This window comes from Rutidosis leptorrhynchoides, chromosome 11 (genome assembly GCF_046630445.1).
Source record: "Rutidosis leptorrhynchoides isolate AG116_Rl617_1_P2 chromosome 11, CSIRO_AGI_Rlap_v1, whole genome shotgun sequence".
NCBI lineage: Eukaryota > Viridiplantae > Streptophyta > Magnoliopsida > Asterales > Asteraceae > Rutidosis > Rutidosis leptorrhynchoides.
Window position 1 is genome coordinate 338,428,395 of NC_092343.1, and position 15,054 is coordinate 338,443,448.

Consider the following 15,054-nt stretch of genomic DNA (forward strand, 5'->3'; position numbering starts at 1 on the left):
TAATACCTCGACTTGTGTCAGATTGGACAAAAGTTTTGTCCTTGTGTGCATCACCTCGTACCTTAGTGTAAGATATCACGTGCATCACTTTCTCTCTCATTAAAGTCAAACGAATTTGAATTTTAAAACTCAATGACTTAAATGTTTTCAGTCAAAATGCTCGAAAAACTTTGAAAAGGGGGTAAATATTGCTCGAAAACAGTGAACAATTTGAACACTTGCTCGAAAAAATTGAGTTTACTTTAAAAAGATTGACTGAGAAACAATAATTTCTGGTGCTCGAAAAACTTACACGAAAAACTTGCACGAAAAACTCATTTTGCTCGAAAAACTTTAAAGTTTTTGTCCTTTTGTGCCTGAAAACCTTATTTCCAGATAACATGGTTTTGCTCGAAAACCACCCTGTCTGAGGGCTTGGTTTTGCTTAAAACCCAAGTTATCTGCTCGAAATCCTTAGGTGCTCTAGATTTTAGTAGGTGCTCGAAAACCTTTGCTGCTCGAAAACAGTACTTGCCCGAAAACCTCACTAGTGCTTCATTTCCTTATCTGCTCGAAAATCTAAGTTTTTAATCTCAGTATTGTGTTGCTCGAAAAATTACATTTCCCTATTCCTTTAGTGGTGCTCGAAAACTTAGTGTAACCTGAAATTTGGCTTTTCTCAAAAACCATTCTGTATTCACAAGTGGTTTTACACCAAAACCCTAATTTCACTCTACTTATACAAGTGTTTTTCCACACTCAATTTCTACTCTCTTGCACCACTCAGTTCACAACACTTAGCTAAGATGGCTACTGCAAACCGTGATGCTCTGGTCGTGGGCTCGGATACCCGTCCTCCCATGCTGTTTGAGGGACTGTTCGACGAATGGAAAGGAAGATTTAACAACTTCATAGATGGAAAAGGAGAACAAACCAAAAACCTCTGGGACTCATTTCTCAATGGACCTAAGGTCTTTCTTCATCCTGAGACCGGCGCAGATCTAAAACTCTATGAACTCCAGGGCGAAGATGCCAAAGGAGCTCAAGCTGATGTTGACTCCAGATCCATCATCATGCAAGCCCTTCCCCATGATATGTACAAATCTGTTAGCTCTCTGAAATCTGGGAAAGAACTCCTAGATGAAATCACTCGCCAACAAGAAGGATATAGCCAATCCGAACAAACCAAACTTGACATTGCTCTTGCAATGTATGAGGACTACTTCCAGAAACCTGATGAACCTCTGAAGGACTGCTACAGGCATTTTTGTGAAGTCATTAATGAACTGAAAAAGGTCGGAGTGAAAAAGGAAAATCAAGAACTGAACATGAAGTTTCTGAAGAAACTCAATGCCACCTGGACACCTTACGGGAAAAACTTTCGTGCTTCCAAAAACACCAAGAAGTACAACATCCATGAGGTTGTGGGAAAACTCATGAACCACCAACCTGATGTTCTAGCCTCCCAAACTCCTAAATCAAACCTTGCTGAAACCAGTGATCCCCTGGCTCTATTTGTTAACAAAAACTCCACCAAAACTCCTTCAAATCGCTCCAATGCACTCAAAGCAAAACAAACTATCTCCTCTGATGAGGACACCTATTCAGATGTTGATGAAGAACAACGAGATCTCGTCAAGGCTGCTGCAATGTTCAGCAAGCAACTGAATCTCAGGAGATCGACTGGAGGTTTCAACAGAAACAACAAGATTCGAACCTCATCCAGCTCCTCATACTACAAAAAACCCGAAACCTCAACCACCCAATACCGGGCTCCTGACAACAAGGACCCCGATAACGTTTGTTTCAACTGTGGTAAAACAGGTCACTTTGCACGCGAATGCAGATTTCCCAAACGAAAGGATGCCGAGTACTACAAGAAAAAGATGTTACTCGCCCAAGATGCTGAAAAAGGGAAGGTCCTCAAAGCCTCAGATGATGTCTGGCTAAACTGGTCAGACAGTGAACAGGAGCCTGAACGTGCTAATGTGGTAAAACTCACCAACATGAATCGTGCTCCCGTTAATGTTTCTTCCGATGATGAGGAAGAGGTACAACTTTACACCGACATAATTCATGAATATTATAATTCTGTGAATAATGACTCTGATTGTGTCTCTGATGTATTGTATGCACCCTCTGAGAATTTTAACGACCCGTCATTCAAAATAAACGTGTCCACTAGTGATGAACCTACCACTGTTAATCATGATAGGATGCTCCCTGAGTTACCTGATATGTACATAGACAACTTTGCTAAGATGACTAAGGACCTTAGATCTCTTGCTAGTCAAGTTAGTGGACTACAAAACGAGAATCATAGGTTAAAAGCTGAATTGAAAATCAAAGTGTCTAACAATGCATACTTAACACTTCAGAAAGATCTAGGTGAAAAGGTTGCACAACTTAAGGAGCTAGAAGCTAGTATAAGACCTTTGCGCATAGAGAGGACCGACTTTAAACTAAGAAATGAGGTGCTTAGTGAGAAAATTGAGAATGCTGAGAAAGAGATTAAGATACTCTCCGCCTCTAAGAAAGCTCTTCTAGATACCTTAGAGCAGAAAACAAGAGAGCCTCTGCTTGATTTAGCCAAGAAAACATCTGAATGCTCTAAACTCACTGCGAAAAATCTAGAACTTCAAACCTGCCTAGGTCAATTCGAAGAGAAACTATATAGAACCGAACAGTCTAAAGTTGTATTAGCTGGTCACATTTCTAATCAAACCTTGTTCATGAATCGACCTAAGGAATCTTTCTGTGAAAATAAAGGGTTGGGTTTTGAGAATCCCCTCACTCTGACCAATATGGCCAAAGCTGAACCATGTCTGTATGATAGTAGATACGTCCAAATTGGTCTCCCCTCTCGAATCACGTTTGCCTCTAATAGTGAGATTGAAGAAGCACTGTCCAAAAGATCAATCAAAATGAAACGAGAAGTTGCACTAATTTATGATAAAATCAATGCTCTTTGTTTGAAAAAGAAAAACTCATTTTCACACGAAAGCTTACCTGATTTGTTTAATGAGTGCGAAAGTTCTGAAGGTCAAAAACGTGTTATCTACTTACCAACTCTGGTTTTAGAAAAATACATCTTAAACTTGGAAAAAGAACTTTCTGAAAACAAAATGAAATCTTTTGACAATGAACGAAAATTTCTGATGATCATAAAGTCTTTGCAACATCAACTCTCACTTCACGAGTCCTCAAATGACCAACTGGTTCACAACATACATGCACTTGAAAAACAGATTGCTAGTCAAGCAACATCCTTTTGTGAGATGATCTCAAAGTCCAAAACCCCTCAGGAACCATCATCCGACCACCTTAATAATTCCTCAAATGCCCTTGTTCAGGCACTCAGGGAAGAAATCGTTGATTTAAAACTTGATCTAAAAGAACATCAAAAACACGTTGATCTTATTGAAAAGGACAATATTAATTTACAAGTAAAAGTTTTAATGAAACGTGACTTAGAAAAGGCTGAAAAGAATTTTGGTTTAACACTTCTTTCTGACTGTTCTCAAAACTTGTCACAACCAAAAGAAAAGTTTGTTCCATGGATACCAACTTACTCTCAACGAGTTCTTCCCTCACATCACGAAACTTATCCCTTCGCCACAGTGGTGAACCCCAGAAAACCAGTCACCCCGTCTGTAACCATTCTAAAGAACCCTAATGCTGGGTCTCGAATAGAAATGATTGTCACAAAAAGGGGTGCTGATCCCAAACCACCATCTTCCGCAACTCTGCTTAGACGGCCAAACAACCCTGCTCGAAGAGTAATCTTAGGACAGGGTGAGTGTGACCGCTCTGTAAGAAAAACTCACAACCACCCTGCACCGTCTCCCACGGACAGGAGGGGTGGTTTACGCAACACTGGTATGCATCATAATCACAACCACAATTCTATCAGACATCCGCAACGACCAAATTTTAACTATGCTGCAAGGCGGATATCTGATGGATTAACTAAGACTCAAAAGCGAAATTGTCGCAAAAGAGCACAAAGCGCTAGACAATCATTACTTAAAAACATGAATCGTTTTCAAACTGAGTCTAAATTTGGTGTTTTAAATTCCACAGGACCTAAACCAAAACAAAGCATTTTGAAAGCATGGAAACCCAAGACTGAAACAGCCCAAGCATCATCAAGTCTTGCTTCTCAGTCAGGGTCAATAAACTGTAATAGATGTAAAATACGTCTGTATTTTGGTCACCAAAACCATGATTCGTCTGTTGTAATGAATGTTCAGACTTTGTCAAATGTATCTTTGAATGATGTTAATGATTTGAATCCGTTGAATTTGTCTTTTTGCAAGGAACCCGAGATAACTAGGGTGCCTAAAACCTGTGCTTAACTCTGTTTTGCAGGTTATCCCAGCATGTGTTTGGTATTTGGATTCTGGTTGTTCCAGACACATGACTGGTGATAAATCCATGTTGACAAACTATGTCAACAAGTTTCTAGGTACGGTTCGATTTGGAAATGACGAAATTGCTACTATCGAGGGCTATGGTGATTATGTGTTCAATGGTGTAACCATCAAACGCGTGTCTTATGTTCGAGGTCTTGGATGCCGTCTCTTCAGTGTCAGTCAATTTTGTGACAGCGATCTACGCGTGATCTTCGAGAGATCTAAGTGCTGCGTTTAAACCATGGAGGGTGACAACTTACTTGAAGGAAAACGTGAATCCACCCTTTATTCTCTTGCCATGAAAAACATGTCTTCTGACATACAACCTATGTGCCTGGTTTCTAAAGCTTCCTCTGAAACCTCATGGCTGTGGCATCACCGAATGTCACACCTCCATTCTCAGAACCTCAATAAACTGGTTTCCAATAACCTTGTTGATGGTGTTCCACTCATCTCATTCGATGCGTCACACGTTTGCCCTTCCTGTGCTATGGGAAAGATCCACAAATCCTCGCACAAATCAAAAACCGAATTCAACACCACAAGTCCACTTCATATGCTTCATATGGACCTTTGTGGACCTATGCGTGTTTCCAGTCTTGGTGGAAGAAAGTACATCCTGGTGATAGTAGATGACTACTCACGATACACCTGGGTCAGATTTCTGAAAAGTAAGTCTGAAACCCCGAAAATAATCATTGATTTTCTGAAGAGAATCCAACTATCCACCAATAAGCTTGTACGTATCCTCAGAACTGATAACGGCACCGAATTTCAAAATTCTGTTCTTAATTCATATCTGGATCATGCCGGTATCACCCATCAAACCTCTGCCGCTCGTACTCCTCAATAAAATGGAGTCGTTGAAAGACGAAACCGCACTCTTGTTGAAGCAGCAAGAACAATGCTTGTGTATTCCAAGCTACCTCTGTCCCTCTGGGCAGAAGCTGTTAACACTGCTTGCTTTACTCAAAATCGGTCCATCATTAACCGTCGGTTCGACAAAACCCCATATGAGCTGCTCTTCAATCGTCGACCCAATGTGAAGTACTTTCGCATTTTTGGATGTGTGTGTTATGTTCTAAATGATGAGGACAACCTCGGGAAGTTTGATGTTCGTGGTGATGAAGCCATATTTATTGGTTACTCACAAGATCGTGTTGCATATCGTGTTTACAATCGTCGCACTCGTATTATTAAAGAAAGCACCAACGTCAAGTTTGACGAGTTATCTGGAATGGTTCTCGGACACAATGGTTCTAGGCCTGGTCTTAATCCATCCACTCCTGATTCCCCTTTTCGCCATGTTCCACTGGCCACTTCAGATGATCTGGATGTTCTGTTTGAACCCATCATCCCACCGATGACTCTTAATCCCACAACAACTGCTGAGCCTGTTCCACCTGAATCGATTACTATTGGCTCATCCACTCCTGCTGTCATAGGTGAATCCCCCTCTAATGAAAGCAACTCTTCTGAATTCCTTCTGCTTGATGACCTTAACACTGGAGTGTCCTCTTCAAACAATGCACCAATTGCTAATTCCAATAACTCAGTTATTGAAACCGCTACCCTCGTGAACAGTGAAATCTCTCCCTCATCTGAAACTAATACAGGGACCCTTGAAACTACAACTCCTCAAATTCTTCCAACTGATCAAAATGATGATATTCCTGTCCCTCTGTGTGAAGAGAATGCCACTCTCCCTCCTGTCAATTCTGATCCTGCTAGATCCTCATACTCTTCATATGTTGATACAACACTGGATGATGTATCTAACCCTCCTCTTCCACACACCACGAAATGGACCATAGATCATCCTATCCATAAAATAATTGGCGATCCCGATGCTCCAGTCTGCACACGTAATGCTTCCAATAATGAATGTCTCTTCACTGCCTTCTTAAGTCAAGACGAACCCAAAAATGCCTATGAGCCACTCCAAGATCCTGACTGGGGAGTTGCCATGCAAGAAGAAATTCATCAATTTGAACGTCTTAATGTATGGGAACTTCAAAAACAAGAAGGATCCTCACGGTATCATCATTCACAACAAAGCTCGTCTGGTAGCAAAGGGATACAGACAACAAGAAGGGATTGACTACGATGAAACATTCGCACCCGTAGCTCGCTTAGAAGCAATCCGTCTGTTCCTATCATATGCTGCTCACAAAAAGTTCACCGTCTATCAAATGGACGTAAAAACTGCTTTCCTGAATGGCATACTTCAAGAAGAAGTATATGTCGGTCAACCTGAAGGTTTCGTTGATCCTAAACGCCCCAATCATGTATATCTTCTGTCTAAGGCTCTCTACGGGCTCAAACAGGCACCAAGGGCATGGTACTAAACACTGACCGCATTCCTCCTCAAGAACGGCTTCTCTCTTGGAACCGTAGACACGGCCTTGTTTATCCGGAAACAGAATGATCACATCCTGTTAATTCAAGTCTATGTTGATGACATCATCTTTGGTTCCACTTCCCCTGCTCTATGCTACGAATTCTCTGAACTCATGAAAAACAAGTTCGAAATGAGCATGCTCGAAGAACTTCACTTCTTTCTGGGATTAGAAGTTAAACAACTTCTAACGGGGATTTTCATCGGACAATCAAAATACATTACCGACATGTTCAAAAAGTTTAACTTTCCTGAGATGAAAATCAGTCCCACACCAATGTCAATCAATATTTCCTTACATGCTGATCTTGATGGCCAACCATTTGATCAAACTCTCTATAGGAGCCTCATTGGCTCACTGATGTATCTCACTACCAGCAGACCCGACATCATGTTTGCTGATTTCAAGCCAACCCTAGATACTCTCACTACAAAGCTGTAATGAGAATATTTAGCTATCTCAAAGGCACACCTGATCTAGGACTCTGGTATCCCTTCGGAACTGGATTCAACCTTACGGCATTCACGGATGCTGATCATGGTGGTGACCAAGTCAAACGGAAAAGCACTTCTGGTGGTCTTCAATTTCTCGGTAACAAATTAGTCAGCTGGTCTTCTCGCAAACAAAACTGCGTCTCTCTTTCCACAGCTGAGTCTGAATACATTGCGGCTGCCAGTTGTTGCTCATAGTTCTGTGGATGCAAACTCAACTACTTGACTATGGATTCAAATTTCACAAAATCCCGATCAACTGCGACTCTCAAAGTGCTATTGCAATCACCAGCAACCCGGTGCACCACTCTCGCACCAAACACATTGACATCCGTTACCACTTTATCAAGGATCATGTTGAAAAAGGCAATGTTGAAATGTATTTTGTACCCACCAAAAGTCAACTTGCTGACTTATTAACCAAGGCCTTGGATGAACCCACATTTAAAAATCTGGTTAACAAAATTGGCATGGTTGATTTCAAATCCATTTAGGGACCCGGCAAGTGCCCAGGGGGAGTGATGCACTTGCCTAGGGGGAGTTGTGTGTTTTTCAAAATCTGACACTTCATATTTTGAGGGGGAGATAAGAACAATGGCTCTCACATAAATTACAGTGTGAGACCCGGTTTCATTAAGTTGATTTTCAAAATCTAAAAAGACTTTTACACAAACATCAATGTAAAACTCGCTCTTACAAAACTAACTCTCCTGAAACAGGCAACTGTCTAGGGGGAGTTAACATCAAAATGTCAACAAATGACGGAGGATGAGTCTCTGTGATCACCTCAAGAGGATGTGTCTAAATGACTGCCTCAAAACTCTCAGTCAACAAATGACGGAGGATAAGTCTCTGTGACTACCTTGCGAGGATGTGTCTAAATGACTGCCTCAAAACTTTCAGTCAATAAATGACGAAGGATAAGTCTCTGTGACTATCTCAAGAGGATGTGTCTAGATGACTGCCTCAAACAAAATAGTCATCAAATGACGGAGGATATGTCTCAAGTGACTGCCTCAGGAGGATGTGTCTAGATGACTGCCTCAACTGTGGAATGACCCAACATCTTGATACAAATTAAGTGTTTGGTGTCTCGAACTGCTGAAGGGGTTTCAAAAAACCTTGAATAGGAACCCTGCGTATCGGCTGGAAATCCTCTATCAACACCTTATTGCATTCATAAGGTGGGACCTCAACATCAAACAGGGTCCAGAGGTCAGACTTATCTTGATGAGGGAGATCTGTCTTGTCCAACGGAGAGGCAATATGACAATGCCTAGGCTTACCTTGGTAGATTTATCAGACCTCCGGCAGGTTGATCACCTTAACGATCAGTCAGCATCTAAGCCTGACCACACACACTCCTTAGTGAGTGCACAAAATGAAAGAGATGAGTCACCTCATGATTCCCGATCTCAAAATCTGATAAAAACTGAGAAAATTAAATTTTAAAAAATAATTAAAGTTTAAAACGATAACTTGATTATTTCACAGAATTTCTTAAAATTCTTAAAGGTTATTATATGGTTCCAAAAATCCCTCAAAATCCAAAACCTTGTGAATATTTTCGAGCAAAAGATTTAAGACTGAAGGTTCTCGAGCAACTTATGCTTGACATTAAAATTTTCGTGCAATTAACTCTGATATCCTTTCTCGAGCAAAAACCGACTGAAAAGTGGATTTTTCAGACTCCATGTGTATATAAAGTTAAAGGTTCACTTTTCACACACATCACTTTCAAAAAATCACTTTAGAAAATATCACTCAGACTCACGTGCACCCTGGAACATCCTGTTCATCTCCACTATTCATCATCTTCAAATCTAATCTATTCGGTATTTTCACTTTAATTTCATGTGTTTCTTTGTTAAAATTGTTGGTTTATTTACGATTTTCTGTATCTATAATCTATTAAAGGTCTGAACTTGCCATGATTTGGATGTTTGTTTGATGAAGATATACTGTGTGTATAACAGGGGTATCGAACCCTAGAAACCTAAGTTGATCAATTGCTCTGATAAAACGAATCTGTCATTAGAAATTAACTTAGGGGTCTCGATTGTGATGAAAATAACATGATTTATCCCTAAATTACTTGCATAAGATGTCTGTTGCAAACTCGAATTTGAATAGGGGTATTTTTAGGGTTCATGACTTAATCAATGTATTTCTGGTGAATTGCACTAATTCATGATGTTAAAAGGGGTGTGCTTACATAGATTACATTCGTTAAAACCATCTATAACCTGATTTGTTGTTTTTTCTTGAAAAGATGAACCTAAACTCAATACAGACAGGGTGCTCGAAAAACTACTATTTTTCGAGCACTCGAAAAGCTGACTGAAAAACTTGTATTCTCGGAAAACAAACCTTCCTGCCTGAAAACTTGTGTGTGCTCGAAAAAGGTGTGTGCTCGAAAAAGTATATGTGCTAAAAAAAATTTGTGCTCGAAAAGGTTTCTGTGCTCGAAAAAGTGTTATGCTCGAATAAGTTTATCTGTCTGAAAAACCTTCTGTGTGAAAAATTACTGCATGAAAACCTCATCACTGCTCTAAAAATCTGACTGAGAAACTTATGCCTGAAAGACTGTCCTGTATCAAAAACTGTCTGTCTGAAAACCTTTGCTTGCACGAAAACCTTCATAATTCATTAATGCTCGAAAATCAAATTTGCTCAAAAAACACTAAGTGTTGAAACTGTTTCAAATGAATTGCTTTGACAAAATTTTTTTCTGAAACAACTAATGCTTTGTCACACAACACCAAACTGTGTTTTCTCTAACCATGCTCATGACTTCACAGCAATGTCAAACAACGTCTTTTTCAATGAGGATGTTCCCACCCCTTGCAAATTCTGGATTCCCATTCTTTTGAACCACCCACTACACCATCTATTCACTGAATACGAACATGTCTCAATACGACAACTTCGCCTTATGAGGGACACCATGACCTACCACCCTCCAGTTGATGATGCACCCGACTACTTTTCTTTCCTAGCCTCACAAAACCCTGATCGGAGAACCTCTTTCACCTTAAATGATATGAGACGATTCTTGAGAATCCCCACCCGTGCACAATACGATGATTTCCCTCCAGAAAACCAAATGCTTGATGCCGTTCATCAACTTAGATACGAAGGAGAATTGACAAAGATAAGGGATTTCAAAAAGAAACTGATGGCACAACGATGGGCTGTCCTATATACTCTCGTCAATCGATGCTTCAATCCAATGCAGACCGGATCCGATCACATCACTGTATTCCTGCTGAAAATCTTTTATGGCATTGTGTTCTTGCCATCTGCTGACTTTGGTCGTGTCATCTGGGAACGCATGATAGAAATCCACTCAGCACCGCTCCTTTCATACATTCAGTTCCCAAGATTCTATTCTGTTATTCTATCAGACTTAATTGATGAAAGCAACCAGACTCCGGATCCCATTCCTAGAGATCACGTTGAACCACTTGTTGAATTCCCGTTCATAGAATTCATTCAAAAGAGATCGGATCACAGACTGTGCCAGCTCAACATATTCCTGTGCACTTACTAAATCAAGGACCTCGTGACGATCTAAGAATCACTGCTTATTTAAGAGAGATAGGAGCTCCTATGGATCCTCTACAACCCGGGGATCCTGCCCCAGGAGCTGATAGGACGCCTGGTGAGGGGTCTAGTAAGCGAGGGTCAAAGAAAAGAAAATATGAGGGGAAAATAAATGAGGGTGAAATTAGGTCAAAAAGAAAATCAGAAACGAGGCAAATAACCTCTGAACAACTCCAGAAGGTTCTTCATGATATTGATCAGAGTGATAAGGATGGAAATGAGGGTGGGGTTGAAAAATCAGGAGAGGATGTGTGGTCCGGGTGTGAGATAGGGCAAAAAGAAAACGTTAGCCCTCCCCAAACCGTAGGAAGCCACTCAGATGTGCAAACATCTGTTTCATATGAACTAGAATCGGCATCTCTAGATGAGATCCGTCAAAAACAGTTTGAAAATGTGTCTAGTGCTCGTAGGGATTTGGTGCAGTCCTATACCGAACGTTCTGTGTCTATAGCTCAGACCGCCACAACAAGCGTAGAGGTTAGCAGATCTCCGGATATTGCTTCTCTAGGATCGCTTGGAAGTCCTGTCCCAACAGGCCTCACTGCTCAGCTTTCGAGCTCAACAGTGATGACAACTGAGTTTCGTCAAGAATCTCAGGCTGTTTCCACGGCTGTATCACCACCACGGTTTACATCATCACCACCTGATCTCAATGTTTCACCTCCACTGCTATCACCTCCAATCATGACGACATCTCCTATTGTAACAACCCGAAAATTTCCGACCAAATTTAAACTTAATCCTCATATGATTCCGACACGATAAGCAAAAATCTGTAATATTGAGTCTAGAAAGTTTGAAATCTACATTCGGATATCAATTACCCTTTAACCATGCCTGAAGATTCACGAACAATTATGTGTATATAAATATGTATAGATATTATATACTTGTTAATAGAAAATGTTTACAAAGGTATTAGACATATAATACTTTACCTAAACGTATATAAGTTTAATTATAATTATTATTACTTTTATTATTAGTATTAATATTAATATTAATATTAATATTGATATCATTATATGATTATTATAATATAATATATAAAATTGATATATATTTGAATTGTTACAGAATATCATTATTATTATAAATTGTAATTTTAGATATTATTGAGATTATTATTATTATTAATTATAACATTAAGAATATTATTATTATAATTATATTTATTCATTAATAAGATTAACCATAATGTTCAATTAATATATATATATATACAAATATATATATAAAACAGATATATTTATACATATATACTGCTATATATAAATACGTATAAGTAATCAAAGATTATGTATTTTTACATACTACATACTGTTATATAAAAATCAAATACAGATTTACATCATTTTCCAACTGTAACTGATTTGTACTAATAGAAAATATATGATCTTATTTTCCTTCTTCCTGTTTCAAATTTGTACTAGCTGTCGGCTGCAAATCCTTATAAAATTCACCAATTCATTGTTGTATTGTATCCATTAAATCACCATCTTGAAATCCACTGTCAATCTACTAATTTCTGTTTTTAAATCTTCTTCTTTCAACAAAGGGAAACGCCACCACCATCGGTTACTACAATTGCTCATGTTCAATCTTGATCGAATCATAACTTGTTACTCCGGTTGTCCGATCAAATAACCAATATACCACACGCATACACTTTACCACTTTCACCTTCTAACCGTCACCTGATAACTATCACAAAGACCAACTATTTCGACTCCTACTGCTGAAAGTACCTTCTGTTTCTGCTTGAATTAAACACCCTCTTCAACCTTGAATTACCACCATCTTGTTATATTTTTCCTATCTGTTTCCTGTTCTAATCGGTACTTTAGTGAACCAACCAAAAACAGCCAACACAACCACATTAAAGCAAAACCTGAAACTATTATTATTATGAGAAGATGATAAGGAAACCGATTACCTGTTATTCCTATCTGTTCTTGTTTTGCAAAAACCACAACCCATATTAAGCTCCAACTAGTGCTGCATTCTCTTCTGTGTTTCCGACAATAGACCCACACCAACACAGCCATCCTCACACCATAATCCCTTTCTCTTTTCTCTTTCCCTCTTGCTTCAATTGTCGACTACCATCACCACCATAATTTTTTTTTTCATCTCTATCCTCTCTCTTATTTCTTCTTTGTGAACCCAAACCAAACCAAATCTTTTGCTTTCTTGCACCTTGTTCAAATCAAACACTATAGTTCCCTTGTTATTGTTTATTGTTGCTGCTATTTTTTTTATTCGATCACCACTTATCAAGAAACCCTAATTGCTGTCGTCGTTGTTTCTGTCCAAGATTACCCAAAACCCAAACCACTTATGAACTACTCGATTACTTTTGCTGTAGGGAAAAATTCTCTTTTCATGATGACAGTGGTGGGCCGCAAGAAACCTTCACCCACTCAATCCGTTCTTTGTTATCTTTAATAAAAAGTGATATTTATTTTAGAATTATATTTATGACCGAATGTCGGTCTGTTATGATTGATTAAAGAAAATGACGTGGATATCGGTTGCAAGGCAGGCCATTCAAACCAACCCAAATTAAATGGGCTTCTATTCTCCTGCTGGGTCGACTGAAACATAGGATGACAATGATGATAATAAAATACGGATTAACTAAATTAGTTGAGAGTTTAAAACAGAAAAACCCGAATTGGAGGAGTGGTTTAGTGGTGTTGTATTTGATCGAGAGGTCACGGGTTCGAGTCCCGTTGCGGGCAATTTTTTTTCGGAAGCTTATTAAAGGGTATAACCAATAACCAATTTTTTTTATTATCTATTATTATTATTATTATTATTATTATTATTATTATTATTATTATTATTATTATTATTATTATTATTATTATTATTATTATTATTGTTGTTGTTGTTGTTATTATTATTATTATTACTATTATTGTTATCATTATTAAGTATTATTATTGAAATTATTATTTTCATTCTCATTATTAATAAGTTTATCATTTTTTTAAAAAAAAAAATAATAATATTATTATTAAATGTATCATTTTTATTTATTTATTTAAAATTATTATTATATCATTATCATTAAAGATATCATTTTTATTTAAAATCATTAAAACCATTTTTACCACTAGTAATATTATTATTATTAGAATAAAAGTTAGTTATATAAAAATATATTTTATAAAACTATATTATAATAATCATCTATTTAATGTGTATAAAACTAAATATAGTTTATTTAGTTATTAATAAAACATACAAGTTAATAAAATAACAATTAATAATAATATCTAAATTTGTTCGATTACTATGATATGTGTTAATATACATATAAATGATATAGGTTCGTGAATCCGAGGCCAACCATATAATTGATCAATGGTGTTATATGTATTTTTACTACAAAATACAGTATGGTGAGTATATAGTCCCTTTTAACTCTAAATATTTTGGGCTGAGAATACATGCGCTGTTTTTATAAATGATTTACGTTATGGACACAAGTGATCAAAAATAAATTCTACGTTGAGTTGTACCATGGCATATTTCTTTATACTTGGAAGCTAATATTTACGTGAGGAGCGTAAACGCGAATCCTGTTGATAGATCTATCGGGCCTGACAACCCCAACCGGGCTGGACGACCAGTTTTAAACGGTTGCACAGTACTTCGTCTCGTTACTACACTTGGTACGGTGTAGGGTTTACTTAAGAATATGCTGCTGTGATTTAAATGTTAAGTATGGTTACCAAGTGCTCAATGACTTTTCATACACGAGGAGTGTATTATGTATAAACATGAAATCTTGTGGTCCATAGTTATAACGCTGCTAGCATCAAACCTATATATCTCACCAACTTTATGTTGACGTTTTAAAGCATGTTATTCTCAGGACTTGAAAGAAATCTTCCGCTGTGCATTAGCTCATACTAAGGATATCATTTGGGGCCATTCTTGACATTTATCAAAAGACGTTGCATTCGAGTCATTGAAGTTCATAGAGATTATTATTAAGTAAATGGCAGATTAAGTCATTTGAATATTATGAAATGTTAGGCGAACATGTCTACTTTTGATGTAACGATAGATTGTCTTTTAAGAATAAATGCAACGTTTGTAGAATTGTATCATATAGAGGTCCAGTACCTCGCAATGTTATCAACTATTGTA

The 15,054-nt window shown here is 38.0% G+C and overlaps 1 protein-coding gene across 1 annotated transcript; it reads left to right on the top strand.

Moving 5' to 3' along the window:
• The first annotated feature begins 6,586 nt into the window (after positions 1–6,586).
• LOC139875806 (secreted RxLR effector protein 161-like) lies at positions 6,587–7,482 on the top strand. The gene is made up of 2 exons (XM_071863103.1): positions 6,587–6,735; positions 7,248–7,482. Exons 1-2 carry the CDS (start codon positions 6,587–6,589, stop codon positions 7,480–7,482), a joined length of 384 nt encoding a protein of 127 aa, XP_071719204.1.
• Positions 7,483–15,054: the final 7,572 nt, after the last annotated feature.

Bases quoted from the DNA above. Each gene is read 5' to 3' on its own strand.
- LOC139875806 (XM_071863103.1), top strand. From the start codon at position 6,587: ATGGACGTAAAAACTGCTTTCCTGAATGGCATACTTCAAGAAGAAGTA. The intron at 6,736-7,247 runs GTACTAAACACT...GAGAATATTTAG, and splicing joins AAACAGGCACCAAGGGCATG to CTATCTCAAAGGCACACCTG.